We start from the raw sequence: 17,981 nt of genomic DNA on the forward strand, positions 1-17,981 counted from the left end.
GATCCAACAGCTTCACCTTCTATCTCTCCTCAAGGTTTTTGTTGATTGGGCACGTCTCATCTTCCCATATTGATTGAGCCTTGCATTCCTCCTTCCCATATGAGTAGGCAAAAACTTGAGCCCATGCACCCATATGTGCCCCATTCACCTTAGCACCAGCAGGATTTGAACGATGTTGCCGGGCTCATCATAAATAGAGAGATGTTGATACCCTTAACACGTTCAGCCAAAACATGGAAGATCCGCTTGTCAAAAATTCAGTAGTCCAAATTAAGTTGCGCCACTTGGTGAGATGGGTAGCACAATTTGACCTATTGAATTTCTAAAGATCGGATTTACTCAAGTGTGAGTCAAGTGTAAGCCTTCGATGATCAGATCATCCATGACCACAAACACGTAATTTAGGACTATCTAAAAAAAAAAAAGCTTTTAAGGTACTTTTGAGTCATAGTTTTGCTTAAAAAGTGATTAGATCAGTCCTAGACATGATTTAAACGATGTTGCCGGGTTCATCATAAATGGAGAGATCATTATACCCTTAATGCGTTCCGCCCAAATTTGATAGATCCGATTTTCAAAAATTCAATAGTCAAATTAAGTCGCACCACTTGGTGAGATGCGTAGCACAATTTGATCCATTAAATTTCTGAAGATCGAATCTAGCCAAGTGTAAGCCTCGATAACTAGATCATCCATGACCACAAACACGTAAGTTACTTTTGAGTTACAGTTTTGCTTAAAAAGTGATTAGATCAATCCTAGGCATGAAGGATTTATTCTTTTGATCTTCATTAGGTTTTAAAAGTGTTCTCAAGAATATTGCTTTTCAATTATGTATAAGAAATTCCTTTTCCTACTCCTCTTCATCTTTTAAAAGCTTTCGTAGATTCCCTCCATTCATGTTTAATGGAGTAACAATTTTTTTTTTAATATTTGAATTCCTTGCCAAACCTGTACTTTCCTTTGAATTCAAAATTTTATTTATTGCAAAATAGAGGAAATTTATTTCAATGACATATCTTCAAAGTGAAAGCTTCAACAGTCATATAGAAACGTTTGGAGGCGTAACGTGATTCCCATTTTAACAACTACATTTTATTCACTTCTCCACTAATCATATATCTCCATAAGAAAGCAATCCATTGGAGAGTTGGAGTAGAAGCGTCTCATGACCCAAAGTTACAATAATTTATATTTAAGAGTGGAACATTTGATGCTCAGAAGTCATCAAAGATGTTCATATCCATATGCCAACTGATTAGAGAGGCTGATGCGATATCCATCTCTCAAGCATAGTTCTGCATTCGGCAGGCTTGAACATATAAGCAACATGGGCTCCTCCCTTCACCCAAAAATAGAAAAAAGGGGTGCTAGTTAGTCCCAAGAAGGTTCTGACCTTCTTGTTAGTTGTTACCATGCATGTGAACAAATCTTGCACTGAAGCAATAGAAACAGGAATTTCTTACCTTCACTGTTGCAAATGTCATCTTATTTGCGTAGGTCCTTGTATAACTGCGAGCAGGAAAATAGAACAAATTTAGATGAGTTGGGTAAAGTTATCTTTTATCTCGTGTTAATGGCAATCAAGAAAGAAACATTTTCAATTTTTAACCAACCCGGCAACTTGGCCTTGATGAATCCACTGTCTCCAATCATCAATAATTGGGTAATGTAGAGATCTTATCCATGCTTGAGTTTCAATGTGCGGTGCCAACAGATCATGGTCACCACTGAATTACAAAGTACTCCACTTTCAGTACCTAAAATAACTGCTGCTAACCTACATGCATCAAGATTCAGAGCTAGGTACCAAACCTGTATATAAGGGATCTATAACCTTTAGTGCTAAGGTTTGCATGATATGGTACAACACTCCCTACATTTGTTGTGTATGGCAAGGTATCTCTGCAGCTTACCCACTGTCCGATAGTTTCCTGCAATGTGATTACAGAAATCAGTTCAGGCTTGCTTCGGCATTCAAATGCTACATACCATAGTGCTTGATTTAGACATACCCTTCGCACATGGAGGGCCTCTTGGACGCTCTTGTTGTTAGCCCAGTGCTCAACGAGCGTAATCCATTCCATCTACGATTGCCAGTGAACAGAAGAAACGCGATCAGTTGTGCTACCAAGAACAGATGGTCTTATCCACGAGTTTACATAGAACATACTAGTGGTATCTTACTCGACATTTGACTGGAGTAGATTCCCGAACGTCTAGCTCTTCAAACTTCTCATACAACATTTGTATAATGGATCTCCCACCAGTAAATAATTTATTTGGCTCTCGTGAAAGGGGATGACATACAGGAATCAAGATATTTTGTTCGTCAATATTACGAACCAACTGCAGAAGCAAATTATTAACCATCATCCTTTATTCTGATTCTTCCCACCTTGTCACCTTTGTGGCCCGCAAATTAAAGGGAAGGGGTAGGAACCAATTGTTAGTACAACCGTTTCTGGAAAGTGTGTTATTGTTTGAATAAATTAGAGTAATTCATTGTCAACTTATACAATTTTCGCAACAGAAGTATGATGTTCGATCAGTGCTCGTGTAAGCCCCTAACATTAACTGCAACTCTGTTACGAAATTGTATGAGTAAGTTACAATAAATTACTTCTTGTTCAAATGATATTACATTATTCAGGAACGGTTATATTGACGATCCTTAACTCTGTCTCTCTTTCTTGAGTTTAGGGGGCGCTTTAAGTAAATCCATTAGGCCTTGCCTAATTTTTGAAAATAGAGTCACATAAAAATTGCATAGATATGATTGCTTACCTCATTGTATGCCTGCATATTTTTCGAACACGCTGCATTACTGGGATCTATGATTTCATATTCCCCTTTACAGCTAACCTTCAAGGACTGCGTTGTAAATATATAGGTCAATTAGAAAATCACGGGTAGTTTTACATTGTAAGAATGCATGTGACAAATGACAGTGTTCTAAGATATCAATAGGTAACAAACAAAAGAAATAAGTTACCTCATAGAGTTCATCAGAAATCAGCCCCATATCATAAGCAAACGGAACCCTATAGTTCTGAATTCCTGAAGCTTTCGACCAAGGATTTCCAAGTATGTATCCCTGAAGCCATAAATGGAAACGTCTCGATTTTAAACTCAGGATGGTAAATTTTTCTCCAAATAGTATGTAGTCAATCAAGATTAGGTAGACTAGAAAAGAGAAGATCATCAAAGGTATAGACCTTAAGGTCAATACGTGGTTCAATGCCGTCCTCGTTTCCTGGAATAACACCAAAATACATGTAAGTTTTAGGGCCTTATTAATAGTCATAGAGCAACAAAGTATTGATCCTATACTTCTGTATTTAGCAAACTTCAACTGATCATCTTGTGGCAGGAGATAATGTAGAACTCTGAACTAGTCAAAGAAACGTTTTCTTGCTTTATCTTGGAGCGTCTTATAACTTAACATATTGACAGAAAAGAATAAAAAGCCTGCAAATTTCTGAGGGAACTTTTAACCATTTTTCCCCCTCTTAAAGCTCTGCATTATGTTAATAAAACCCATTTAGCTTAAGGTGGCAACTACATTCCTACCAAAAGAGACTTCGCATATACTACAAGCTTACAGAAAGCATTTATAGTATATTCAGATCTCTTACAATGCCTATGTATTTGCATGACAATTTCAATAATCAGATTGTAACACAACCAAAAAACTTCCCCAGGGTAAAGAGCCACATTGAAAAAATCTTACCATTTGATATAAGTTGAGTTAATATTGGAACAGGAATGCCCCCATACGAGATTCCACTAACATAGAATGAACTCGACTTGTACTCTGGGTGATCATGTAGCCACTGCAAAATACATGTAAGTTTTAGGGCCTTATTAATAGTCATAGAGCAACAAAGTATTGATCCTATACTTCTGTATTTAGCAAACTTCAACTGATCATCTTGTGGCAGGAGATAATGTAGAACTCTGAACTAGTCAAAGAAACGTTTTCTTGCTTTATCCTGGAGCGTCTTATAACTTAACATATTGACAGAAAAGAATAAAAAGCCTGCAAATTTCTGAGGGAACTTTTAACCATTTTTCCCCCTCTTAAAGCTCTGCATTATGTTAATAAAACCCATTTAGCTTAAGGTGGCAACTACATTCCTACCAAAAGAGACTTCGCATATACTACAAGCTTACAGAAAGCATTTATAGTATATTCAGATCTCTTACAATGCCTATGTATTTGCATGACAATTTCAATAATCAGATTGTAACACAACCAAAAAACTTCCCCAGGGTAAAGAGCCACATTGAAAAAATCTTACCATTTGATATAAGTTGAGTTAATATTGGAACAGGAATGCCCCCATACGAGATTCCACTAACATAGAATGAACTCGACTTGTACTCTGGGTGATCATGTAGCCACTGCAGTATAATCAACTATCAAAACGAATCTTGTAAAAGGTAAACATCTTTTAACTATAATTTCTTTCCCATTCAAGGGAAATTAAGTTTTTAACTCGAGGTTCAAATGGGTAAAAATGCAACAAATATCGCCTGCCCAAGCTTCTATAATTGGCAGTTGTAATTGCACTGTGTACCATAGGCACTGGCAAACCAATTGTAGACATTAAGATACAACAACAAGCAAAAAGACAATAAATTGCCTCGCTTATTGAAATTTGTACCCAAAATTGAATTGTAAGCATCAAATTCAAAATTAGTCATCTTCCACTATCTTTTCAAGGTAAAACTGTAAGTTCATTGATATGGGACAAGTTTGTACAAGAGATAGAATATCTCAGTATACATGTTAAACTAATTATCATAGGAGGCCGTATCAGAACATTTCACTAACTAAACACTGTGAGTGGGATTTTCCATTCTAGAGATTGCCACATTTCATGAGACTTTGGGATCTTTCCCAATGCAAGAGACCTCCTCCTCTACTATGGCTTCCATGACGCTAACTGTCGAAACTGCCATAGCCAATTATTATTGATGTAACTTTTATTCATCTTCCACTGTCAACTGTTCTATACAATCAAAACCGTGTTCATAGAGAACTTGAATCCAATGGGGGCAATTTTGGGAGGGCCATGCAGGATTCCGCTATTCAGAAGGAAAATAATTAAATGGTAGTAAACTGGTCTTTTTGCATAATAAAGGGGCTAGAGTCAAATATGGCATTTTCCTGATTAGTAATTGTCCAACGTTCCATGAAGCCTTACGATTCATTAATTAGCTGAGTGATGGGCGTGTACCTTCCTGATAAATTCATAAGCTTGATCAGGGGCTTGTAAATCTGAAGATTGAGAAGCTTTTGCAGTCTTAGCATAAGAAAAACCAGTTCCTACTGGCGAATCCAGAAAGATGATGCTTCCAACCTAACAAGTAACAAGAAATGATTCTCAATCTTGCAGTCAACTCGAATGCTTAATCTTGAAAATTAGGTTTGTTTGGATAAAGATTATTTGAACGTTATTTCAAAAAAAAAATTTTGGAACCTTATTTGTATATGTATCTCAATAACCTTTTCATCTAGGATACATTACATCATAATAAATGCTAAATAAATAACACTTCTATGAGTCTAAGATATACTCATCAACTTAAATCTCTTTTTCTCTTGCAAGAAAATAAAATAAAAGAAAAGAGAAACTCAATTCTTGAGCTTACCTTGATCAAAGTATAGGGATTTAATACCAAGTTGGGCAGAGTGCCGTCGAACGACAATGGCTCGACAATTATTGGTCCTGCAACAGAAAATCACGGGCCAGTGACTTGATCAAATGCTGGCACTCCAGTTTATCAGTCATCATCACTTGAACATTAAAGACAAAAAAAGACTATGGCTCCATTTGAGTTAACCGTTTTTAGGAATGTTTTTCAAAAGCTTTATTATAGCAATGCATATGAAAAAAATATTTAGGTGTGCGTTTTTGGAGCTTAGTTTATATTTTGGGCTTTTTAATTTGATGTGAATGTGTAGTTAGTTAATGTACAGATGTTTGTAGCAGTTGCTACTGGCAACAAATGGATGGTATTCAATAAAATTAATACTTTTACCCAAAAAAACAAAACAAAAGACCTTACATAAAGCTTCGTCAACCAGACAACAACGTCTTTTGTCTTTTTTGCAGAGTTTCAACCAGAAAGGCTGTTTGCAGAGTTTGAAGATTATACAAAATCAAGAACAAAAAAGTGCCGCAATTGTTTTTTTTTTTTTTGGGCGACACCTAATGCAAAGTGTAAGGCATTAGAATTCACCTGTCCCAAAGAAAAGTGCAATAAATGAACTGCAGCCAGGTCCTCCATCTAACCAAAGGATAAGAGGATCCGATTGAGAATTTGACTCTGACTTGATAAAAACGTAGAAGAGCTGCACATCCTCTGATTCACCAACTCCAATATACCTGATAACATCAGAAAATGGATCAACTATTTCTTCTAAGTTTTGATCAATGTTAATTTCTAGTGTTATTATATATATGTTATACTTGGTGGCTCATCCGGTTTCGAGTTCAAAGGGGAGGGGTCCTTCAAATCCTGGAAGAAACTTAACTATGGAACCAGCCATAGCAAGGTTTGAACATGCTTGAACATAAACTATCAGCAAGAACAGGTTGCAGAAGATAGGATGCCTTAGGAGCACCTGCAACTTCTCCATTGAGCTTGGCCTATATCTCGTTCAGGGCACTGGGCAGAGCAACTTTAGACTCCAGACGCTTGGATAGAGTTCTTGGGCGAACTCTATATAAGTCCTGCATGCTGCTATGTCTACTGAGAATCGCCTTATCGGAGCCACAAATTTAACTTACCCTACCAACACAAATGTCATCGTCTGCCAACTCATGCGATGCAGCTTTACTGTAAAGCGGCATGTAAAAGACTTAGCTCCAGTTTTCAAAGATGGTCCAAACTAATGTTACATTACTTGGTAAAATGGTGCGTAACGTAACTTTTGAATTTTGAAAAGGATAATTTCAGAAATCTCCCCTGAGATTACTAACAATTACAAAGAGCTCTCTTCAAATTTATTAAATTACACTTACCTCCCTTGCTTTTACTGTTTATATAACAATATAAGTCCAAAAGGCTATATATTTTCTCAAAAGTCTTAAACTTCCCTTTTTGTACAAAAATTATTTTGCCAATTGCTTTCTTTCATATTTCAGGCTAACCCACTATACTAACAAATTAGCTTAACAAACAATCTAATTCCAAATTCTAAATCCAAGCAATTCTATCATCACAGTCATAAAATTGCTTCTCCCAAATCATGCATTCAATTCTGAAGATTCGTTCCATCCTTCAAAAGTACTCTTACCATATAATTCCATGGAATGGCCAAACTCATAATCAACTACCCTTATATTTGCATAATATTCAACATAGGATGCCATGGTTTGGTTCCATATAAGTGGCCCAACTCCTACTACATGAGCTACATTATGGCCTTGAAGAAAATTCTTAGGAGAGATTTAGGCATGAATGGGATTAATTAAGTTTAAGAGAAAGAATGGCATCATTATGATTATAGAGATTTTCAAAAAATTCATTTTGTCAAAAATCAAAATTCTATCTACAACTAATCACACCCCAAACTTCAAATCCAATACCCATACCTTCTCAAAACAAAATAATCTGACCTACCATCAAATCTCCAAACGTGTTAACATCTTAAATATAGAGAAGAAACTCTATTTCCATAGCGAAATCACAACCAACAATTGTCAAGCATAAAAAGAAATATAAATGTACTTATTAACATCTTAAAAAGTTTTTTCGGATGGATAATAAACAAATTAGCAAATTCACCAATTTTAGTCCCTCTTCCTTTTTTGGCCAATGATTGCATTATTTGTTCCATTATTATTGTGTGCCTCTTTATGTCCTTTTAGTTTGACCATAAAATTGAATTTTACTTCTACCATCAAATCTAGGCCCTGTTTGGCACCCTAGTTTTTTACCAAGTTTTTTAGCTACTAGTTTTTTAACAACTTTTGCTACAGGAACCCCAAAAAACTTTTCAAAGTTTTTTACCTACACACTTCAAAAATTTATACACAAAAAATTTCTCAAAAACTTTTCTTCCTCCCTCACCCAACCCACCACACCAGACACCGCCTCCACCACCTCTCCCGGCGCCGCCGGTAACCTCAAAAAAAAATTTTGAATTTTCGAGTCCCTCACCCTCAAAAATTTATTATATATATTATATATTTATTTAAACATATTATAAATATTTTATTTTATTTAAAATATATTTTTATATATTTATATAAATATTATATACCATATAAATTAATATTAATATTAATATGTAATTATACATTTATATAAATATTATATATTATATATTTAATATATATAATACATATTATATATATTACACATTTATGTATATATATTTATGTATATTTATATACAATTATATTATGTATTATGTATAATATAATACATTTATACATAATATTAACACACAATATTAATTATACATTTATACATAATACTAATACATTTATATATTTATATTAATTATATTAATACATTTATACATAATATTATATATTTATATATTTATAATATATTAATTTATATATTTATATAATATTCATTTATAATAATATACAATTATTACAATTGTAAATATATTTATATTATGTATTATATATAATATAATACATTTATATATTTTTATATACCTATATAACTATATTTATTTATAAATGTATTATAAATGCATAAATATATATAAATAATTGAACAATATTAATTATACATTTATACATAATATTAATATATTTATACATTTATATTAATTATATTAATACAGTTATACATAATCATCATATATATTTATAAATTATTAATTATACATTTATATAATATTCATTTATAATATATACATTTAAATTAATTATACATTTATAAATATATGTATATTATGTATTATATATAATATAATACATTTATATATTTTTATATAAATATATAAATATATTTATTTATAAATATTTATAAATGTATTATAAATGCATATAAATATTTAAACAATAAAAATTATAAATTATAAACAATATTAATTATACATTTATACATAATATTAATACATTTATACATTTCTATTAATTATATTAATACATTTATACATAATCATCATATACATTTATAAATTATAATTTATACATTTATATAATATTCATTTATAATTTATACATTTATACTAATTATACATTTATACATTTATAAATATATGTATATTACGTATTATATATAATATAATACATTTATATATTTTTATATAAATATATTTATTTCTAAATATTTATAAATGTATTATAAATGCATAAATGTTTAAAAATATAAAATTATAAAAATTATAAATTATAAACTACTCAAAAATATGTTTTAAAAATACCTCTAAAAATAATCCAAAAAATGTCTACAGTAACATTTCAAAAACTTCTACAAAAAAGTTTTTCACCTTAAAAAAACTTCTACAAAATTTTTTCAAAAACTTCTACAGTGCACTACAGTAAAGTTTTAGACAAACTCCCAAAAAACTCAGGTTCCAAACAGGCCCCTAATCTCTCAACTAAACTTGTGATTTGGTAATTCCAAAGGAAAGAAAGGAGGAATGGGAATATATAGTAGAGTTTGAGGGATCACTTGTTGTGTGATTGACTGTAATTATAAGCAATAATTGGTGGTAATTTGAAAGCGAGTTATAGAAGGAAAGGGTTGATGGATGAAAACAGAGTAATAATAAGTGAAAAAGAATCGTCATTGGCTATGTAACTTGTTCCGAAGAGGTCAAGTTTTTTTCTTTTTAATCTCATTTCATTATACTATGAATTATTTATTAAGTGAAGGTTGTAGACACCAAAATTTGTCAATTCATTTTATTGTTATTTTTTGTTAAAAAGATTGTTGTCTAAATGAATTCATTTTTTTAAATTATTTTGTTTTGTTTTGTAGGAAAGTGAAGGAAAGAAAAGCAAAAAAGAAAAGGGAAAGAAATGAAAATGTTGTTTTGCCAAAACAAAAAAAAAAAGACCTTTCTACGCGTGCGTGCGAGCCACGCCAGCGCATCATCTTCTCGTTTGGTCCGTACTGAAAGCCATAGTACAAGAAAATTCCAGCAGCAAATTCACAGCCATTTCCACTCTTTTTTTTTTTTTTTTTTTGCAATTTTCTTTCCCTCCAAACCCCTAAGTACAATGCCAACTCATCTTAGTTGTAATCTATCAAGAAAAAACTAGAATCCAAAGCCATCTAATGGCTCAAAGTTGCCAAGAAACCCATCTTTCATCTACACCATGGCTGTGAGGGTTTAGGGAGCTTAGTTTCATATAAAATCCCATCAAAACGTAACAAGGGGAAGAACAGAAGGAGGCGGCGGACAAGAAAATAGAGAGGAGAGAGAGAAAATCGAGGGAGAAAAGCAAGAAAAGTGCAGAAAATTCTGGGGGGGGGAACCTGAGCCAGGGTTGACAGTTAGGGGGGTTTCGTGGTCACCTTTCGATCTCTGTAGAGCCTCTTTGGAGCGATTATTGGTTTCTGGGTAATCTATGATGATCAAGGAGGAATATTGAACTTGGTGCCTTCGTCACCCTTAAAAATTCTGCAGCGAGCTTGATTGCCAAATTCCAGCGTTGGAACGCGCCTTTCTTGGATTTCTCCATATTTGCTTGCTGCCAAAAGATGTCAAAAGGTAGCCCATTCATTCCTCTTTTTTCGTGTATACCCGAATATGCAATAAATGTGACGAAATTTGCTCCATTTGCTCGTCTCTTTCCTTTTTATGGTGTATTTTTTCATGGATTATTAGCTTAAGATTTTTGCCATGTTTGTATGTGATTTAACCTGATAAGCAAGTGATGAGTTTTTGCTTGAGTTTCCAGCCTGTATGATTTTGTTTTGGTCCAAATGTTGGATGATTTGTTGGTAGCGTCTTTAGTTGATGAAAACCTAGCAAAGTTGTAGAAGAACAAAAGCTGTCTTCGAAGGCTTGCAGGGAGATCTTTCAAAAATTTTGAATTAGCCCCTCAACTTTTGCCTAATTCTAGTATGGCCCAAAAACTTGTGAAATTGAACCAATTTTTGCCCATTGTAAGTCTTGATCCTCTTTTTATATTTTAAGGGGGTTTTTTTTGGGTAGATTAATTCTAGATTTTGGGATATAATTAGGGTTAATGATTTTTAGTTGATTTTTATCTTGTTGGATTTCGGTAATATAGTTCAGGGTTTGGATTAGGTTTAGTTTGATTGAGTTTTGGAAGTGGGTTTTAATTTAATTTGATTGGATTTGATATGGGTTTGGAGGGTTAAAGCCCACCCCTTTTCGTTAGATTTATTTGGGTCAAAATGATGATCTGGCCCGCATTTTTTTGTTGGACTTTCGTTGGGCTTAAGAGGCATTGGCCCAAATAATAAATAAGGAATGGCCCAGTGGCCTGTTTTCTCAAGAAATCTGGTAACAGAAATTGCATTTCAGCCCCTATACTTTTGAGTAATTATACTATGTTCTAAATACTTTGGATTTATTTCAATTAGGCCCCTAATTTAATTGTATTTTGATCCCTAAACTTTATTTTTCTTTGATTTTGACCTCTAATTTTTGTAATAATTATAGTTTGACCTTAAAAACTTTTAAATTTTTGCAATTAGATTCCTGATAGTTTTGATTTCTTAAATATAAGTTGCTTTTCTTCTTTAATTGTTAATCATACTTCATTTAAGTGATTTAATTGGTGAATTTCATGATTATTTCATTTTTTTATAATTAAATTGGTGTTTTGATCATCTTGTTGATTTTGGAATATAAGTAGGGCAAATTTCACCCCATTTAACCACAACTTCAAGGGAGGTAACCTTCTTTTATTATTTTAAATCCTTTTATGTGCTCCAATGTGTTTTTATGTGTAATTGCATGTTTTGAGTGCTTTTCCTTTAATTACTCATTTTATTCATTTTAAATTTCATTTATTTTATTTAATCTTTGATGATTATTTGTGAGGCATTTAAATGCCAAATTGTAATAGATAGGTGCTCAAGACATGTATTTAGTTAGGCTATGTAATAGTAAGTTTTAATTTTGTCAAAAATGTAATTAGTTAGATAAATGTAATAGTTAGATTTTTTTTTAATTTTCCCCTTAAATTGTAGTTAAGGTCCCAAATGTAATAATTAGGTTTTTATTTGTGTTTATTCGCTTGTGTGCTTATGGTTTATTCGCTTTCCTTAGGGTCTTTGCATCTAGATATTATACTTATATGCTATATGCTCTATGTGTTTTATATGTTTACTTGTTTTAATTATGTTTTATATGGTTTATTTAATTATAATAAATGCATGATGCCACCACGCTAGCCCAACGATAGTTGTGGCCATTTTTCCCGATTTCTCACTAGTCCAACGCTAATGAAAACTTGTAGAAATAGGTTAGTCCAATGCAAGATCCTTTAGATCGTCTTGTGCTAAATTCACATTCTTTGCGTGACATTCATCACATTTCATACATTTTTGTTTTAATTTTAGGGTCTTTTCTCATCTTGCATGATCTTTTCCCATTATTATTATGTTAACCCTATGTATGCGAAACATGACATTTAAACTTGTATTTCATTTAGGAAATTAGAAGTAGGCTAGTTCATTTGGTTGATTAGGTTAGGAGAGCCACCCTTCAAATATGAAAAATGAACGAGTGTGGTTTCTTAGTCTTAGCACGCTCTTTTTCTTTCTATACGAAGGAAAATTTGAATCACGAATTTTAGTCTCCAGTACCCGTTATATTGCATTCCTCTCCTTTAGGTTACGTATATTTATATATTATAATTCTTCTTTTGTTTGAGTCTCATCTTTTGCATATTCGTGACTTCTTCTAAGAATCATTTTGGACGTCACAATTAATGTGATTTGTACCAATTAAATTTTGAAAAGATATTTCGACCCTTTTGATATCCTTTAGATCTATATTTGCATTCATGTAGAAAAATCCAAATGTGATAAGTTTTATATGTTAGATTAAGAAAATTTTCGACTAAATCTCACAACTAGTCTTGGCTAGATTGAAAGAGTGTCTTAGGTTTGATTCTGTCAAATCTTTGTCTTCCCTTTCTCCAATCGTGACTCTCGAACTCTTTTCTCTTGTTTTGAAAGACCTGGAATCATCTAAAAAGGGTTTTACCTATTTTTTTTTAAAAAATACATTTTTAGGTGATTTGGTACACCTAAACTCGATATCAAGTGGCGACTCCTATTTTTCCTAAAAACCCTTTCTAGACTATTATTTTGGGCCAAAATTGTCGCACTTTTTAAGTCCCATTCTAGGCCCTTTTTCCTTGTTTATTCTCTAAAATAAAAGAACTCATTTTCCACTCATCATTTTCAAATAAACTCAAATTTTCTCAATAACTTACATATAAATTTATTTTATCTTTTAAAAAAAAAAAAAGACGCGACAAAGGCCATTATAGTCATTTATTGTGACAAGGGAGGTTTGTGTAATTTGTAAAACTTGAGGGGAGTTGAGTGAAATTGTCATAAACCTTAGGGGAGGTTTGTGAAATTATCCCTTTTGAAAATTAAGTCTGCCCAAATTTTGATTGTATATAAATAACTATCAAAATGTTTGCGAATAGATGATAGGATAAAATCTGCCAAGTACCAATGAATGATCGATCAAAACAAAGCATCTCATCAGAAGAATTTATCAAATAATTAAAAAGAAAAATATCTCACTATCCTTTTAGCTCTCTCATTTTAATGGCTTAAAATATGTTTCAAGTAAATTAGAATCATGCAATGCTAAAATCCCCACACAAGATAACTTCGTTATGGGTATTTTAGTTGGTGGACGCTTGGCATGTGTTAAAAAAATTAATATACGAGTTTGGTTTATTGAAGAATTTTTGAAGTTACCACCCAACTTTCAAGTTACGGACACTTTTCTTTACCAATTGTCATACTTATACTTTTCTTCTTAAAAAGGTGGCGTAAGGACGAAATAAAATTAACCTTGTTATGAAAATTGCCTTATTTTTGTTTTAAGTAGTAACATGTAATGAGAGTAAGGGAAGGGCTTCCTGCTACGTGAGAAATGTCATACTACGATTGCATCGGGATTCAAATTAGATTTTTCTATTTTTCTCACATAAAGAGTTTGTCTTTATAGATATAGATTTAATAATTGAATTGAACCACATTAATCTTGTATCTACTCGAAGTTTCATGTTTTTTTATTTGTTTAATTAAATTGTCTTGTACTTAATTTTTCAATGATTCTTCGTTTGCACTTGGATCCCAGCATCTTGTATAATATCATAGCTAGGTTTTGGTTAATTAATGAAATTAAGTGAGTTGTGGTAATTTTCAATTCAATAATTTAATAGGAAAAGAATATTCATGTCAATAAGGCTTGGCATGGAAAGGAAAGGATCGAAAGACAACAAACATAGAGGATATTTGCCAGTAAATTTGGGCAAGTGATTCAGAGGACATGGAAAAACATAGAGTCTAGTGTTAAATTAGGATGTAATTTAGTGGAAATGTTCTTAACAATTTCCAATGGTATGTACTTGATGTTGGATGTATTTCAGTTTTGTTCTTTGAGCGGTATGACACATGTATCAAAAATTTTAAAAAAAAATCTAATTTCATGCATCCCGAGACTCTCAAAGTTACGAGGTTTTCATTAATGATGGAATTTTGAAAAGCACACACAGGCGAGACAATATTATGAAGGGGAGAAGTATGGTGATTTGTTTTTTTCAAAAAAAAATTTTGTTACTTGATTACCTCAATAGTTGGGAGCAGAATTAAGAAAGGGATCCAAGATTGCTTTCAAGTTGTAAGTAGTGGAAAAAAGGAAAATCCTACAAACTTAAGTCAACTAAAGATTACATTCCAACAACGTAATAATTCGGTATGTATAACTACACATCAAGCTTTTTGGTGGAGATTATTAGGATATTACTTATTTTGTTTAGGCAATTTTGTGACAAGTAAATAGTTTCTAGTAATTTATACGTATTTGGAGTAGTTGCCAAGAAATTTTGTATTTATATACGTTTGGAAATCAGGTAAGTTATTCTTTTATTATTATTGAAGTATTTGTCCAGTAATATATCCTATAAATTGGAGGGGACTGTCATATCATAAATTAAAGTACACAAAAAGGAGTCATGATTATAGATGAGAGTGAGAAAAAGGACTTTGGAATATGTGAAATATTACACAAGAGTTGGGTTTAGAATTCAAATTGTATTTTTATATGAATTTTTTTCATAATAAAGAATGGGTTATTGATATGAACATGTTAAATCTTTCTTGTCAATTGTATTTTCATGTTTTTGACTTATTTTCCTTAAATTGTTACAAACTTGATGTCTTATTAGTTGTTTATTTCGTGCTTAGATCACAATAACAGGTCAGTGGATTTCAATTTTCTTTTTTGGTGCGATAAAAGTTTAATCATTACTCATTGCAGATTTGGGGACCAACAATGAAGAATTTCCTAGTTTTTGTCAAAATATTTCTTTGACGTTAATTGGCAAAACCGGTTTTAATTTTTTGTCCTTTGTTTTCATTTTCCTTCAAATTATCGCAGGCCAATTGCTGTTTATGTACGAGGAAAGTGAAAACTCCGTGCAGATATAGTAGAGTTCCATGTGAGGTCCAAATCCAATTCCATAATTGTGGCCTTACAACTGTAGTACAATTCTCGGTCAGTTCTAGAACTTGTCTCCCATGCAAGTTTTTAGTCTAATTTTTAATAGACAAGTTTTTTTATAGTAATCCTCTATAAACATCTCAAAATTTTTAATGTACACGTGGCTTAATATCTAAGAACACACAAAATTTTCACTTTTTTCATCATTTTCTTCCTTCTCCCCCACCTCAACCCGCTACCGTTGGCCGACCGATGCTGACGTCACCAGCTTGCAACTTCCTCCCTATCCTCTCCCTCCCCCCACGTCCCTCCCATAGTTCATCAGAATTCCACATAGAGTTCATCAAAAATCAGGCCCATCCCATAAGCAAACGAGACTACATGGTAAAGAATTCCTTGAACTTTAGTCGCTGGATGTCCAAGTATGTATCCCTGAAGCCATAAATGGAAATGTCTCAGTTTTAACCTCAAGATGGTAAATTTTTCTCCAAATGGTATGTAATCAATCTAGCTTATGTAGGCTAGAAAAGAGAAGATCATCAAAGATATAGAACTTAATGATCAATACGTAGTTCAATGCTGACCTCGTTTACTGGAATAACACCAAAATACAGGTAAGTTTTAGGCCTTATATATAATTAATCTTATAGTCATAGAGCAACAAATTGTTGATCCTATACTCTTTGTATTCGCAAACTTCAATTGATCATCTTATGGCAGGAGATAATATAGAATTCTGAACTATTGAGGTCCAACACGAAAGAGTACTTATGCAATGAAGGCATAAAGGATCCCATAAACTCGCATCCTAAGTATCTCCTAAATGGAAGTTTTCAAAGAAACGTTTTCTTTCTTTATCCCAGAGCATCCAAGGAAGTATCCCTAAAGCAATCAATTTAACAACGCCGCAACATGTTAGCAAGAAGTATAATTAAGTAAAATCTAGATAGTGATTTTTGGAGCCGGAATAGAGGATGTAACTTTTTGCCTAAGTGTTTTTATCTTGCTACATAGGTTAAGGAGAAAGAAAGCTATGAAATATGTAGAAGTTAAGATCAATATGTGGCTCAATCCTAGCATTGTTACCTGTAATGACACCAAAATAAATCAAGTTCTATGAGATGATGTTTCATGTAAGTATTCATGAAGCAATAATTTGTTGCTTCTATTTTTGTTTTCAGCAACTTGAATGGGTCATCTTGTGGCAGGAGATTAAATTATCTGAATTATGAGATCCAACTTGAAGGAGTAATGCCATCAAGATATTAAAAAAAAAATCCCAGAAAATTGCATCCCTAAGTATCTCCTAATTAGATGAAAGTTTTCTTCTTTACACTTCATGAGTACTTCTTCATCAAAGGTGAGGAGGAGAAGGAAAAGGGAAAGATACCAAGAGAAAAGAATAAAAAGCTTAAAAACTCCTTAGTAAAGTTTTTAATTCATTTTCCTCTTAAAACTCTGCCTATCAGGTGCAAGCATGAAATATCCCTAGCTAAGAGGCTTTTCGGATTCACAAGTTTATAAAAGAGCATTAATAGTGAATTTGGATCTCTTTAGAAGGCTATATATCTACATAATTGCTACTCTCAGTTTCAAATTTAACTGTTAAACTTGCCAAAATCGAGAACTAATGGAGTCCTTATAGAAACGTCACTGATTTTGTTACTGAATGGACAACCAAGTCAACCAACTTAACATGGACACAAAGTGGAGATTTTCGTCTGCATGCATGACAAATAGATTAGCGGTTAGGGTTTTTCTTATAGCGGTTGTCATTTTGTTAAAGCTCTCCCATCATCAATTTTCTTTTTCTCTACCAGAGGAAACTATCATTAGCAAACTATATTGCACGTGGTTGGAATATCCCCAGAGAGAGAGAGAGAATAGATCTGAACCGTGTACTTTAATTTCTCTTTTTTCCTTTTTGGATCGATCAGAACAGTTTAAACTTTGCCAACAAAATAAATTTTTGAGAAGTAGGATTCAGATAATGTTACCTAACAATAACATAACACATACTTTTAATTGTTAACAATCTTATTAATTCATGTCACTGTTATGAAATTATATAACTTGTGTCTTGTATACAATGAATTGTAATTTGTCACTAAAGCTTTATACCATTTAGAAAATGGTTGCGCAATCATTTCTGCCCCAAAATTTTCTTCTTCTTTATTTTAAGCTAATTTTCTTGTCTTCTTTTTTTTTTTTTTGGATCATTTAGAAATTTTCTTTTAAGTATGAGCCATTGGAAGGAAATGATTTTTTTAAGCATTTTTTTGTGATGCAGCTATTGGGATGGGTCCCTGAATCTTTGGTA

The 17,981-nt window shown here is 32.4% G+C and overlaps 1 protein-coding gene across 1 annotated transcript; it reads right to left on the reverse strand.

Annotated features, from left to right (window-relative positions):
* Positions 1-1,073: 1,073 nt before the first annotated feature.
* LOC113762206 (serine carboxypeptidase-like 18) lies at positions 1,074-5,751 on the reverse strand (the record flags this gene model as incomplete). Its single annotated transcript, XM_027305587.1, has 12 exons — positions 1,074-1,342; positions 1,467-1,512; positions 1,617-1,730; positions 1,816-1,934; positions 2,016-2,087; positions 2,188-2,349; positions 2,788-2,874; positions 2,996-3,097; positions 3,219-3,256; positions 4,305-4,407; positions 5,247-5,369; positions 5,662-5,751. Coding segments are annotated over 12 exons (1,140 nt in total), but the record flags the coding sequence as incomplete, so codon positions are not given.
* Between the last annotated feature and the right edge of the window lie 12,230 nt (positions 5,752-17,981).

This window comes from Coffea eugenioides, chromosome 1, assembly GCF_003713205.1.
Source record: "Coffea eugenioides isolate CCC68of chromosome 1, Ceug_1.0, whole genome shotgun sequence".
Taxonomy (NCBI): domain Eukaryota; kingdom Viridiplantae; phylum Streptophyta; class Magnoliopsida; order Gentianales; family Rubiaceae; genus Coffea; species Coffea eugenioides.